The sequence below is a fragment of the Rhea pennata genome, chromosome 1 (genome assembly GCF_028389875.1).
Source record: "Rhea pennata isolate bPtePen1 chromosome 1, bPtePen1.pri, whole genome shotgun sequence".
Classification (NCBI taxonomy): Eukaryota; Metazoa; Chordata; class Aves; order Rheiformes; family Rheidae; genus Rhea; species Rhea pennata.
Genome location: NC_084663.1, coordinates 58,982,905 through 58,997,609, shown reverse-complemented (window position 1 = coordinate 58,997,609; position 14,705 = coordinate 58,982,905). Strand labels below are relative to the sequence as shown.

Sequence of the window (14,705 nt, the reverse complement as noted above, 5' to 3'; positions counted from 1 at the left end):
CAAACAATAAATAATGATAAAAATCTGGTGAGATTTTTCTTATACTCAGACGCTGCTGCCGAGGAAATGCAGGAAATTTCTAGATACACGTTTGCTTCTATATGGTTTCACAGAAATTAGCTGTGATATACAAGAATTTATGCCAATCTCAGATTCAAGAGGCTTCAAGATAAAATACTCTTCACTAACTTTAGATGTGTTTCCACTCCTGCCTTTTCCTAGTCTTTCCTTCCTGCTCTGTATTCTGTATACTCATTCCGACTCTTCATCCTCACATTTTCTCATGTACCTATTATTGTTTCTTTCCTTTAATTAAGTTTGAAAGAATCATATGATTATGAAAATGAAACTGACAGCGTGCAAATGCCCTTTTCTAAGTCTGCTGAAGTGCCTCCAACCTTGTACCCCAGTACTGCATCCCTGTACTGCCCTGCTTATGCACTTCAGCCTTTATGCACATCAGATTTGACTGAGGTCACCCAACTCTTTTCACTTGTGACCTATACCAGGTGTCTAGAGTTGAAAGGAAAGCATATTTAAAGATTGCTCCCCCAGCAATTCACATCTTTTTTTAGTTAGCCTATAAAAGAAGTTGTAACTTCAGAGCAAGAATATTTATGTAAATCAGGGAATATAGCAGCTAGACTCCTTCACTGATGTAAGTCAGCATCATCCAGTTGACTCCAATATTTTATAAAGCCAGTTTATACCAGCTTCGATGTGCTCTTTCAGGATTTTAGGATACCAGTGTAGCAATATTTAGATCATAATTTCTTAGCAGTATGAGAAAGCATCTGAATCTCAAGATAACGCAAAAATTGGTGGCAATATGACATTCTAACTTGTACACCATTTACCACAGCCATGTATTTTGCACTTCAGGTCCAAATCATACTCAGGACCAGTCTTCATGCAGTGTACAGATCACCCCACCTGACACTTCAGTCAAAACTCTTAATTCTACTGCAAGTAAATGCATGTGGACACATTTGGTCCCTGAGTTTTTACTGTATGCTTATCAATCACCTTTTTGAATGTATTTGGAATGATGATGGCAAAAATCTTTTTCCTGTTAGCAGTGTCACAACACAAGATTTACTTTGAGAAAAGTGTCAGAGGAAGAAAAGCTCCTTAATTTAATTGAATTGCTTGGCCCATGCTGAATGTAAGCTAGAGATTACTATAAAGAGCATGGAGTTGGAATAAAGTAAGCTTCAGCTTTAAAACACTTGGGAGATGCACAGCAAACTGAGCCACTACACACATAACTACTTTCTTTTAGATCAAGAGTTAGAATAAAGGGTTCACAGGACCCTGAGTTCTCTAGAATGCTTAGAAAAAGGAAACCTGTGAGGTTTCTACAAAATTGGATTATTTACAGATTTTATTTACATGTCTAACTTGTAGCTTCTGTTATCGTCCATGCTTCTTGCACATGGTGTATTTGAGCATAGTGCTTGTTCAGCTGTGAATAAATTGGTTTAATTTTGTATGTTCCTTTCCCCCCTCTCTGGTTCTACGGAGAACAATATCATGAACTCAATCCTGCTGATGGGACAATCATACTGTTGACCTCTGGGCAATGCACTCCACCTCCTGTGAGACAGATATTCCCTATGTCACTGTGCACGATGCAAATCCTTCTGCTGCCAAGGACAGTATTATAGACATGATTTGCAGCATGAAACCAAAGAAGTGAAACTGCAGATGAGAGCTTTGTGATTGGAAATGGGGCTTTAGGTCCTTAAAAATATAGATTGCTAATGCAGAGCAAAGTAGACTTGGAGAATATGCTTGGTTAAAAGCAGGGAAAAGCAATATCAAGTTACAATGCATCTCACAGAGAACAGTGAAAAGCATATGTACTTGATAGATTGCATGTGATTAGAGCAAGGGCCTTAGGCTCAGAAACCTATCTATTAAATATCATTCCTTCCTTAATCGTAGTAATATAACTATTAAACCTTAGAGTAAACTTCATTTGATAGGTGAATGACCCATGTGTCTCATCTGCTTGGCTTCTTCACATATGTAAAAGTGAATCATTTTTACACATTAGTAAATGGAATGATGGATAGGTAGCCACTCCCCTCATATTCATTACCTGGTCATTCACTTAACTCTGCTTTACTGTCAATTATGGAATGCACTAATGACTAGGAGAAGGATTAATATGTGGACTTAATCTGTGTGCTTCACCCAAGGAGAATAGCAGACATAGGGGTTTGTGGGTTTGTGGTTTTTTAATAGCCCTCTAGGAAAAAAAATGTAAATACATTGTGATTTGCTGGGACACGGGTACTAAACGGATCTGTAGGGAGCATGTCTGTTACTGCAGGAGAGGGTGAACAGCTTGCAGAAGAAAAAAAACAACCCAAAATATCTGTCAGCAGTCATCAACTGCTGACTGATTTCCCCCTTTTATTGTGAGAATTGGGGTGGGGAGTTGTTTTTTTATTTTCCCCCTCAGTCTGTTCCCTCCCTCCATTCTCATTGTTTTCATTTCAGCAGACCCTACCAATGACTCAAGCCTCCAACACTGGGATCTATTTCCCAGAATTGCTCTACTCCTCTGTTAAGAACAAACGCACAAAACAGAAGTGCTCCTTCTCCCAGTGCCTCTGGGAGCTGGGTATTCCAGCTTCTGAAAAGTCACAGCTTGTGCCAGCCGAGGGAGTTGGGGACATGCACTCTTGCTCCTATCACGCCTGGCTCTGCCTGGATTTCTCGCAATCAAGATTGGCAAGGCAACTCAAATGCTCTAGGTCCATTCCCCACAGTTAGAGTACTTGAGATTAATACAATTAAAGTCTCTTTAACTCCTGAAGAAAGAGTTCAGAGGAGACAGAAAACTTTTTTTTTTTTTTTTTTTTTTTTTTTGCTTCAGCACTGGGTGAGTCATACAATGGTTAGTTTGGGTGTTAGATACAGCATAGCATCTAACCCAAAAAGACAGCTGTAGAATGACTGGCAGGTTAACAAAGACTGAAGAAAAATACTGCAGAAAAAGCACTAGATAGATGTCGAAGAGAGAGAAAGAAGTCCTCAAAATTTCTGTGTTGCAAACATGATTTTATTATAAATCATGTAATACGTGGTTGTTTATTCTTTTGAAAGCCCCAGCTGTGGAATCAGAAGATCATAAAGGAGTATCAGCTTTCATTTTTAATTAAAGCAGTCCTAGATGTCCTGGGAAAAAGCTTGAAAATACAGCCAAAGAGTACCTTTGAGAAAACAATATGGCAAAATAGAGAAACACTTTTTTTTTTTTTTTTTTTTTTTTTTTTTCATTTTAGGCTCTCCCCCACCATGAGTTGCAACCAATTTCTATATGCTATTGGCCTTTAACCTCTAAACATTTTTTTCTAGTGGTAGAAGCAGACAAAGAACTATTCAGCTAAAAAGGAACTACAGATATTTCTAAAACCATGGCCATTCCATTTTGGGGGTAATTCATAATCACAACTTTCTGATTATGTCTCTTCTCACATTAAAACTCATAAACTGGAATGTGCACATGCTGATCCATCTAATAAACTCTCTTCCTTGGAGCTCATTTACTGAGGTCAACTTTCTTACATGCTGCTTCCTTAATAATAACACACCATGGCAAAGCAAAATGACAATTATAGGTGGAAAGAAAAAAGGAAAGGACTTCCAACTAGTCATCTTATAAGACCAGTGCAGAGAGAACGATGTGTTTTTTCTTTGACCAACAGAATTAGAAAGTCTGATCTCTTTGCTTGATCCCCTTCAAAATAAAATCAGCAAAGTTCATCTCCAGTCACGGTTACAAGCTTGCCATTTTTCCAAATGCCTTCAATCTATCCTTCCTTAGGCATTTCACTAAGATAAACTGATGTTCGGTGTTTATTCCTATAGTTTCATATGCAAGTCATACAGTAGCATCAAGACAGAGAGAAGGACCACACCTCTGCATTTCTATTAACTATAGCTAACAAATAGGATTCTTTATCAATGAAGCTTCAAAACTTCTGCAGCAGAAAGGAAGAAAACGCCTGATGTAATAATTAGGAACAGAACATCATAAGCTGATACATTCTCCACTGGGACCATTGCAAAGAAAAAATCTGTAACATTTGTAGAATAACCCTAAGATGAGCTATGTACTGTAGTCTAACCATTAAATACTTACACAAGCCTTTCAGAAACTATCAGATGTTCCTTTCACGAGCAAAGACAAGTGCCATTCGGCCTTTTTAGACACCTATAAAATCCAGATAATTTTAAGCTATTTTAATAGCTGCCTGACAATTCTATTAATGTACTCTGCTACAATGTGATCCTGTTTCCTTCACAAAAAGATTGACTCATACTGTGGATTTTTGTACACAATGAGGTGCATGTTGCTAATGCCTTCCTCTTGATTAGTAAGAAAATGGAAACCTATTGTACTGACCAGAATGAACAGAAAGATCACTGCAGGATTTAATGCACACAATATGTCAGCCTGCAGAGATCCTGTCTTAAAACTACCCATGGAAGCTTTAATGATTCAGTGAGTGTAAACTGACACACTAAGCTACAGAACCTACTGAGAAACAATTCTGTGGTTCAAATCCTGGCTTCAGCCACAGGCAACAATGAATTTTAAATTTTCATCTTGGCAACAAATGAATATTTTACATCACCACAAGACCAGCATACCTATAAGATGTACAATCTTTGTGGAAGAAGAACTAATGCCTATGAGAGGTAGAGTTTATCAAGACAATGCTTCACTGTCAGACCCAAATTCAGAGAAATTTAAACAGCACCTGCTGACTCTGCCTGACTCTCACTGGTGCCGTCAGTGTTTCACTTTCTGACACACTAACATCACACAGAAATGGAAAGTTATGCATTCATTTGATATTACAGCTATAAACATAATAGCTCTCGTAGGAAATTATTACTAAAACTCCTATATAGGAGATGTTGAATTTTGTGATGGTTGTGATTTTTCGCTTGTTAGCACGTTTTCCTAGAGAAGCTGCAAAAATAGCATGAACCTAAATTGTCACCTCAGGCATTCTGCAGAGCAATATGCCAAAGCACTAACACACTGAGTGTTTACAAACATAAAGTTTGAGATTGACTATGTGCCAATTCATCTTCAGTTGTGGCCACTTGATCCTTCACCACAATTGCTGTTGACCTTTTCTGGTATTTATGATGCCAGTATTGATTTTTATCATTGTTTGAGCTTCTGACACAAAGCAAACAGCTTCTGTTACATGTTTTTATCCAAGTAAAGCATGACTATGGCGATTTCAGTCTCTCTGCCAACCTTGTCTTTTCTCCTTCTTGGATGCTTGGTTAACACAGGTAGGTGACTCTGTTTTAATGCCTTAACCAGTTTTCCAGAGAAGACTTATTTGCACAGACCAACAGTCATTGTAGTTACAGTTCTGTGGACAACCGAACCTAGATGTAGAATTACTTGAAATACACTACTTATTTACTAACCACTCACTTAAAAGTACTTAGAATATTTACTTAACCTCTCTCTGCCTAAAAGTACTTACAATATTTACTATATTAGCTAGCTGGGTTGTGAGACTGATGTATATAGTAGTAGGGCATCACTGCTCAATATAGCCTCTGAGTTACTGCATCAACTTAGAAATACCATGGCCTTAGATATGGTATTAAGTCTAATAGAGAGGTCCTCAACACTGATCTCTATTGTTTCAGATAATAGATTATTTCAGATCTCACTTGTGGGTCTCAGCTGTGACTCTTACACGGCAATGGCCTGGCAGAACCACGTAGAGACAAGAATTGCCACCTGACACTAAGCAATAAAGCACAAAGAAAGACAAGTCTCTTGCTATAAAAATATACAGCACAAAAAAGCTGTGATCCTGACTGAAACATACATAACATAAATAATTATTTTGATTTTCAGATCAGATCCCCCAAAAAGTCACACTGCCATTTAAAATGAGTGGTCTTGAGAATCCATACTTAACAAATAGTTCAAGTTAAAATCAGATGCTTGGAAGAAAGAAGCTACATTTCAATACCAAGAGGCTGAGTGAGCAAGAATAGCAGAACAATTAGCTGATGTGGCCTTTAAAAGAACTTTAAGATTGATGGCAGAGAGCCTAGCTGTGGACTGTTTCCTTTCTCAGAAGAATTCATACAGTTTCTGCAATAAAAGCCTATTGGTTACACTGATCCTTGCTGTCTTAAACACTTTGCAGCCATTTATCCAAAAATGCATATGATGTACAGTCACATTCTTCTGCCCTTAGGGTAGATGCTTTCTCAAGTTTAGAACTGTTAAAATCCAGTGAAAGATGAATAGAAAACCTAATCGGTGTCAACTAAGTGACAGAAGGGTGCATGATGAGCTATCTTTACCAGAATGGCTGCAGTCTCACACCTTTGAAGTCAATATTTTGGAGGTATGTATCTGTCCCAGAGAAACAGTCTGCTTATCTTTGGGAGAGCAAGAGAGAATGAGGCTAAAGTAGAAATGTCCAAATCCCAGCTGGAAAGTGGGATCTGACTCTTGAAATCTCAGTAACTAGTTCCCCAAAATAAATTTATGCATAAAGATTGAAACTTTCATATAAAAGTAGTAATAATTATAAAGCCCCAATAATTGCAAAGAGAAACCTTTGAACATCACATTGCCTGAGAGACAGTGTCTCAGGTTACTGAAAAGAGGTGTGAATTTTTCCTGAAGCCTAAGGTTGTCACTTCAAAGAAGAGAATTTCAAATAAATTCACCTATGTAAAAGCTTAATTTGTGCATTCAGATACAGAATAGTTGGAACACTTATTACAAGGGCAGATGCAGAGAGGTTATCAGAAAAGGGCAGAATGAACAATAATTTAAAAATGAATACTCAATTTTTTTCCCTCTACAGAACGAATGTAATAATAGTTTTAGCAACTAAAATATTAAGTTACTATTGGAAGAAGATTGGAAGAAGAACCTTTGTGGAACAGGAATATTGGATATCCCAGGTGCTATTTAAAACATTGCCTTTCCACACAGTAAATCAGACCTGGCTAAACTACAAGACAGTCCTGAGTCTGAGTTTCTTCCAAGAGTACTGTCCTAGAAAAAAGGGAATCTAAGCTACCACTCTCTCTTAGTCATTATGTTCATCTAGAAAGAAAAGTCTTCCTGGGCACAGAAAGGATCACAGACTCTAGGACCTTCTCTCTCTTTCTCTGTATGGCAGGAAATTGGAAGAGGTTATGCTGGACAGTCTTACCTGTTATCCAGCAGCAACCCACAGAAGGAAGCCTTTGCTTTCCTGCACTGCTTGCTGTGTAAAGTCTTTTGCTTGCTCAAATAATCTCTGGTGAAAGCAGTTTTTTAACGGACAATTCTACCCAAAAATTGAGTGAACATTTCTTGAAGGAGAATCAGTGGTTCTAAGATTACCTTCCAATCTGGGGTAGGGTATAGTGTCAGGCTCCTATGGAGGTTACAACTTCCTATCACAGGAGTGCTATTTGTTTCATGTTTTAAGTAACATTTCAACCAACACACTAGATTGTCCCTAAGAAATCTTTATAAACTTACTTGGGACTTCTGATGGGCAAAGCAAGGTTTAAACTAGTGTTTAAACTAGAACACTAGTTTAAAAGGATACTTTAGAGGGTTACTTGAGGTTAATGACATGAGACATCATTTGAAGTGACATTAGTAGGAGAAAAAAAATTAAAAAAGAAACAGAGAACAAACTAAGAATAACCATATGATTTAAAGCAATCTTTTACTAAGCGATCGTGAGTCAAAGTTAGATTTTGGAGGCCTTTGAGGGCCATAGAAGTATCTCTCCAACTTACTTGCCCTCACTTTCCAGATCATCCATTGTCACTGAGTTTCACTTTCCTAATGGATCTCTAACCTGTGACACAGGCTGGAGCAAAAGCATGGGCTAGGACCCTTTCTCTTCTCTTCCCTCTCCAAAGTACAGTGTCACTTCGGGCATACACACTTTCTCAAGTCCTCTCCCACACTACTCAGCTCCTGGGGGTATGGGATTGTGCCATTATTGTGCCATTAATTCTTTGTATGTGACATGGTCTGGGAGATGAGTAGATGTAGGCACTAATCTGAATTTATTGCTAGGCTTAAGAATATAGTAAAGAAGTAGGTGGTCATCACAGATCAAAAGACCAGCTAGACTACTAACAAAATCATTCTAAAACAATTTTCCTGGTTTGATTTTTGACATGTGGATCATGACAAGTACGTTACAAGGGCTAGGAATAATTCTGCCTCTGTGTGTGTTAGAGCTTTTCACAGCTCTAACCAGCTGAGCTATCTTGCCTAGCTGTCTGGAGACTTCTGACTTTTTGGCTTCAAATAATCATCCATCTTCCATCTTTTCTGCTTATATTTTTTTCAATCTTAGGCCTCCCCTCTTCTTCATATGCTTCTTTAAAAGCATGGTTCAGTAAAGTAAGAAGATGATTGCTTCTGGCCTGTTGAAGGGATATCAATATTTCCAAGAAAAGAAAGGAATTCATTGAAAAGCAAGCACTAGAACTGAATCTTTGACCACAGATCTGAAGTTAGCAGCTACTGCCTTGTTAATTAGATACTGGGAAAGGCAAAGAGACCTTATGGATATCACTATGGAATAAGCAGATTAAACGTACTCTACTGTCTTTTCTATCAGTAACCTGGTGGTCTATTTTGGCTTCTGTAAATAAATACTTTCATTTGCTTAGGCTGAGTTTTGCTTAAGATGATTTAAAGACAGCTGACTAATACCAAGGCTACAGTTCTGCAAGGCTGTAAACCTACAAAGCGTAGTGTCTCTGCACTTACCAGCACTCCAGGATGTATTGTGAGGGTAACAGGAAAACAATAGGGCATGCCTCTAAGTCTGAAAAACGGGTAACACCGCAGTGCAAGACAATTTAGTAGCTTCAGTAGCAAGTGTTAGCTAAGAAAGGGCTCTGGCTTGTGACAAGGCAGCAATCTCCTTTGTAACAATCTCCTTACTGAGTTACTCTAAAAATGTCCTTTCTTGATCAAACTACCAAGAAAATTTTCAAGGAGCTGTGGGAAATAGGGATAGGTAGAGAAAACTACTTCAGGCGGATACTTCAGATCCAGAACCCTGTATCAACTCATTAACAGGAGCAAGTAATAATTCATTTCTATTCATAAGCAAAAATCTGCCCCATTCATCCTCCTTCCTAGTCCAAACACCATCCTAATATATTAATTTTCAGTGGTAGCAAGAAGAAGTTATATTTAAAGTAATAATTAGGCTTTATAAATAAAAAGTAATATAAAATAAGTTCTCCTGTGTGTTGAATAACTGCAGATAGTTAGAATAATACATCAGTAGAGAATCCTCATAATTCTTTCTTTATAATATACTGTATTCTCAAGCTCTAACCTCTCCCAAATAATTAGACAATGGAACAACAGATTCATAAATGGAACAAGTATATTCAAAAATCAGAAAATGAAAGAATGAAAATATTCAGCAAATAAATCTGAGGTAGCCCTCTTATCCCCACTCTTCTGCTTACTTTACCAAACCATTCTCCCTCCTCATAAATCAAGAAATTAAAATATCTTTAGAATACCTTTGAACTTGTGAAAGACGGCCCATAGCTCAGCAATGTCAGTGGCAAATGTTATGTCTGTGTCGAGGACAATGACTCGCTCCAGATTGGAAGGTAGCGTCTTAGTCAGAACCAACTTCATCAGCCCGTAAATCCCAGAGTAGTGTTTGTTGGGGATCCAAGACACTTCCGACTAACAGGAAATGGAAAATAGAAAGAGGAAGAAAAAATAAGCTTCATTAGAGATGAGTTGTTTGAAAATAAAAACTCTCCCTTACACTATTTTCTTGTAATAGTAGAAGATCTCTCAGGACCAGCAATATCGAACCATAAAATGCTAGGTGGAAACAGTCATCTAGAATCTTAATTTTAATTTAATTTCAGAAGCTCTGTAATATGTTAAAATTTCTGAAGCTTTTAATAAAAAAGTTCTTTGAGGCAACTACTTCACACAATAGAATTAAAATTAGATCAGTGTCTCAAACCTGGTATAATTCTTTCTGAGATATCTGTGTATGTCCTGATAAAATTGAAATAAATATTTAATCCAAAATTCCAGATGTATTCTACACTGCTTTCATTTTCAAACAAAACAAAAATTTTGAGGTTTGCCATTCCCAGAATTTTCTGACATAGAGGTAGGAGTAACAAATATATGTTTTTTCCTTTTATGTTTTGCAGATTTGGAAGTCAGAATTTCAAAATGCTAGCCATCTGGAACAGTAGACCACAAAATTCCATAAAATTTGTTTCTTAACAATTCAGGTATTACTTAAACCTTACATCTTTAAATTGTAACTAGTCACACCACACAGACATGCTCAAAAGTAGAGAAACTGAAAGAACATTTTTAATCATTTTTCCTTTATTTTTATATTTAAAATGGACCACATCCAAACACTTATTTTTTTTTTTTTTTTTAATAAGGATTAAACAAAACCTTTCTACAGCTTCAAAAATAAATTAGGAGACTAAATTCAGTATTAATTGTTACAATATCATTAAGATGTTCCAGGAACTCTGAACCCTGTTTCATTTTCTTCCTGTGAGAGTCAAATTCTCAAATACCAAAAGTCACCACTGAAAATTGGGCGCAGAAGTTTTTGATGAGTGGTTCCTATTGCCTATATGTTTTAAAGAGCATCCACTAAAATTCTGAAAATTCTTACTAAGTTTTCTCTTGAGTGGTGTTCCCTTTAACTTCAATTAGTATTTTGCCTGCAGGGGACTTGAGTGGAGTCAGACTTCAGGATTTGGCCTACCATGCTACACTTTGGACAAGGTAGGCAGAAATAAAGTGCATTCATAAAACCGGGAAGACTTATTCTGTTATTCAGCTGTCTCCCATCTATTCACTGACATTGTAAAGTTTATTGTATGAAACAGCTTTTGCACAGAAGAGCTCATTTCCTCCAAAATCCTTCAAGAAAACCCTCACATAGTAGAATGGGTTCCTAAACTTTATTTGGAAGTTGGAAGAGTGGTGGAAGAAAGGCTAATAATAGCTGCTTGGAGTGCATTTCTCTTTTTGAATATAAAGTAACAAGGCCTGTGCTGATGTAAGCTGACTTGCTCCTTTTGCTTTAAAACAGCACACAAATTTATTCTCAGTTCTTGTACCAGGGCTGGCCTTCCCCCCACTGCTACGTTCATTAAAAAGACTAGAGATACTGGAGTAAACATTTAAGCTACATTTTAGGGGAAAGTGAAAATTTTATGGGGAATGGCAAGAAAAGCATGATGATCTTAAAATGAATCTGAATAGAGAAAGTACAAATTGAAGCATGAAATTTTACATCTTTGTTTTTTAAAAGGTACCTCACCCTGACTACCCAATTTGTATGTTCTCTTGTCTGTGTATGTAATTCAGATGTAACCACTTGCACATATAATTTCATTGGCATTGTTACCTACATGCATACAAGGTATTTGTGCTATGGGATTTGCACTGTTAAATACCAAAAGTAGAATAAGAAAGTGACACTGTGCAAGAACTCTAGGACTCTGGTATAAGCCACCACTAAAGAAATCAGAGTGAAGTAACACACATTATGCTTTAATTCATGGGCTTGAAGAGCTGTCATTCTTAGTTCATTCTTGCTAACCTGCTCCCACTGTAATGTGTCTGGTGCTCAGAAAAGAAATCTAGATACATGCCAGTATGAAGTCTCTAAGTACACATAAATGAACCTCAATGCTCCTCAGAATTATTATTTTTTCTATGTGTAAAACTGAGATCAATTTCGAACTGAAAACTCTAGATATGTCTGGTCTCAGTTCGCTGTCTTACATGATGGCCCTAAAAATGGACCATTCCATCAGTGTGTCAGTGATCTCATACTCTGGATGTCATCCTGAACTCACCACTTGAGGTCCTTGTGCTACAGCAGCCACAGATACCAGCTCTCCAGTCATACTGACGTAATAAAAAAGTTAATATAATTTTAGAGACTTGAGCTTGCTTTTATTATTACCCATCCATAAGTTATTAACTTTGAATGGCATGTCCCTCATTTAATTAGTGCAAATGCAATATTGCTATAGAATAAATTCTAATATGCTTATGCAAATAAGCCTAAAAAGGCAGGGATTCAGAGGACTCATGGATAGCCTGAGACAAGCAGGGAAGGGAAGAGGGGGCTGGAAACGTAAGAGTCACCTACAAGAAGCCATTACTTTCTTTGGTCTCAGGATTCCCAACACCTAATACCATAGCAATGTATCACTGCAAGGAGGAGATCCTCATCTGGCTGTTCATTCAGACCTGGCACTCAGAAACAAAGCCTCATGTCTTGCTTTTGAAAATGACAGCAGCAGTCCCTATTCCAAATGGTCTATCAGAGCTGCAAGCATGTGTTCGATTTGAGCATGTGATGAAGCTTGAACTGTCAATTGGTTCAATGTATCTCAAGCTTACTCCCCCTCTGATGTAGAGTTGACTAAGACATAAACAGGGGTCCTAATTATTCCCCAGCATAATTTCTTCATGGCCTCTTTATTCATGAATAATGTAACCTTTGCAAAATCATGCCAAGGATAACTCCTTACCCTACACCACAGCACTGTGGATGGTCACTCTCTCTGTATCACATACAGTCTTACTAAAAGAAATAGAAGAACACTATTGCATTCAGTAGTAACGAAATGACAGAATTTGAGTTAATTAATTGGTCCGTGCATAAATTCTTGCAAAATTCAGCAACTTTCAGGCTACACACTTCGATATAAATGTTGACATTTAGCCATTTAATTTTTCTAAATATTGTCTAAATATTTTCTGTAAGCCTTAATATACCTTTTTGTTAGCACAGTAAAAATGGTCCATATATGGGATATTTGTGAATCATTTGCTTTACAACTAGATTAGAGTTACTTTCAGAGAACAAATATTCCCAAAAGATTCAGTACGAATAGAAAAGCATAGAGTTTGTAAAAGAGGAAACTGAAACAGAATAGTATGACATATTTTGCCATTTGTATAATTCTTAACTCAGTACCAACAGCACAGCTTGGATCTTTAACTCAGATCTCTAGATCTTAAGATCTGGATTTTTGTTCATAGGAGGAGAGGCAAGAAGGGCATTTTGCTGATGCTGACACTGATTCTTCTTTTTTTTTCCATTAGTATGCTAAATGAAATAATATCTTATTAAATATCTTTCATCAGAACCATCCCTATTTTTTCTATAATTGAAGACCGAAAAGAAACTAAATTATCTAATCTATCTAGCCCTTTTGGTATGCATACTGAAATTATATACCCATGAGTGAGTGCGTGCACATGTGATTATTCTGGTAAATGCTAGGCAACTAGGAACAACAGTCTCCATGTCCACTCAGATCATCTCTAGACAAAGCTGTCTGTCTTGAATAGCGGTTACTGACAGCCTAACTTGGCTTTCTCACAGTTGCTATGATTGTGTACATTTTCATTAGAGTTAACAGAAATGCCATTATTACAGAAAGAAGCAATACAAACAAATATCATAAAAATCAAATCAAATCTCCTTGTTTCTATGATGGTAGAGGGCAGAAGGGTGGCTCCCTTTTTATTTATGAATGAATTGTATAGAGACTACATTCCCATAAGTTTTATGTATATTTATTCTTAAGAACACCTGAGCCTGGCGGCCCACCACTGGGATCAGAGAGCACAGCACTTTTACCAAACCACCACAAATACGTTAAATCAGAAGTAGACTCTTGCAGTGTACTTGCTCAGAGAACTGTAGTGATTCTTTTTTCTAAGTTTATTATTATTTTTCCCCCACAAACAGCTGATGAGATAATTTGTGCTGGACTTCCCATTTGAATGCTTACTGCTGTCTAGCTGTAAGTGAAATCTCTACGTAATTAGGTAACTTTAACCTTTTTGAAAGGGAAGAAGACTTGGTCTTGCTTAGAAGACACTATAAATACAAATAGAATGACAGTGGGAAAGTGATTAATGGAAGAGGACAAAGGACTTAGGAATGCGTCTCAGGTATCAGATCAAAAGTCTGTTTAGCTCAGTAGCCTACCTCCAATAGCAGACAGTGGTAAGTGCCTATTGAAGAGTATAAAAGTAGTAAAATTACACAGCAATACTACCCCCATAAATATTCCCGTGATCTGCAGCAATTTTCTGAGCCACAGGTAGAATCTTTCTTTTCAATAGCATTTGAAGAATTTTTAACCTATAAATTTAGTTGATTTTTGAAGTCCTGCACATTTTAGCAATCACTACATTCTGCAGCAAAGTTCCACTGCTTATTTGTAACTCCTGTTTTTGTATGCACCTATCTACCAATTTCATTTGGCTTCCCTCAGCTTTTGTATTAGAGGCTAGAATACACAATTACTTTGTATTTAGATTCTCCATGCCATTTTGTGGTATGCTGTACCTCTGTCATATTCTTCCTCAGTCATCTCTTTTCCAGGCTTCAGTCTTTCCTCATAAGGAAGCTGTTTCATATGCTGGATAAACCTTTACAGCTTTTTTTTCTTCCTTTTTTAGTTTTACAAAAATCTTTTTGAGACACAGGGACTAGGAATGCTTGCAGTATTTATGGTGTAGTGCTTTACATATTTACACAATAGCTTAATACTGTTCTTTACATTTATCTGTTTCTTCCCTAATAATTCCCAATATTCGATTTTAATTTCTA

General features: G+C 37.1%; 1 protein-coding gene across 1 annotated transcript in view; it reads right to left on the bottom strand.

Moving 5' to 3' along the window:
- Positions 1-14,705, bottom strand: part of LARGE1 (LARGE xylosyl- and glucuronyltransferase 1) — a 286,606-nt gene that overhangs the window by 97,247 nt on the left and 174,654 nt on the right. Inside the window, exon 7 of the mRNA XM_062588926.1 lies at positions 9,580-9,751. Within this exon, the coding sequence (XP_062444910.1) occupies positions 9,580-9,751 (172 nt within the window). The remainder of the gene's footprint in view (positions 1-9,579; positions 9,752-14,705) is intronic.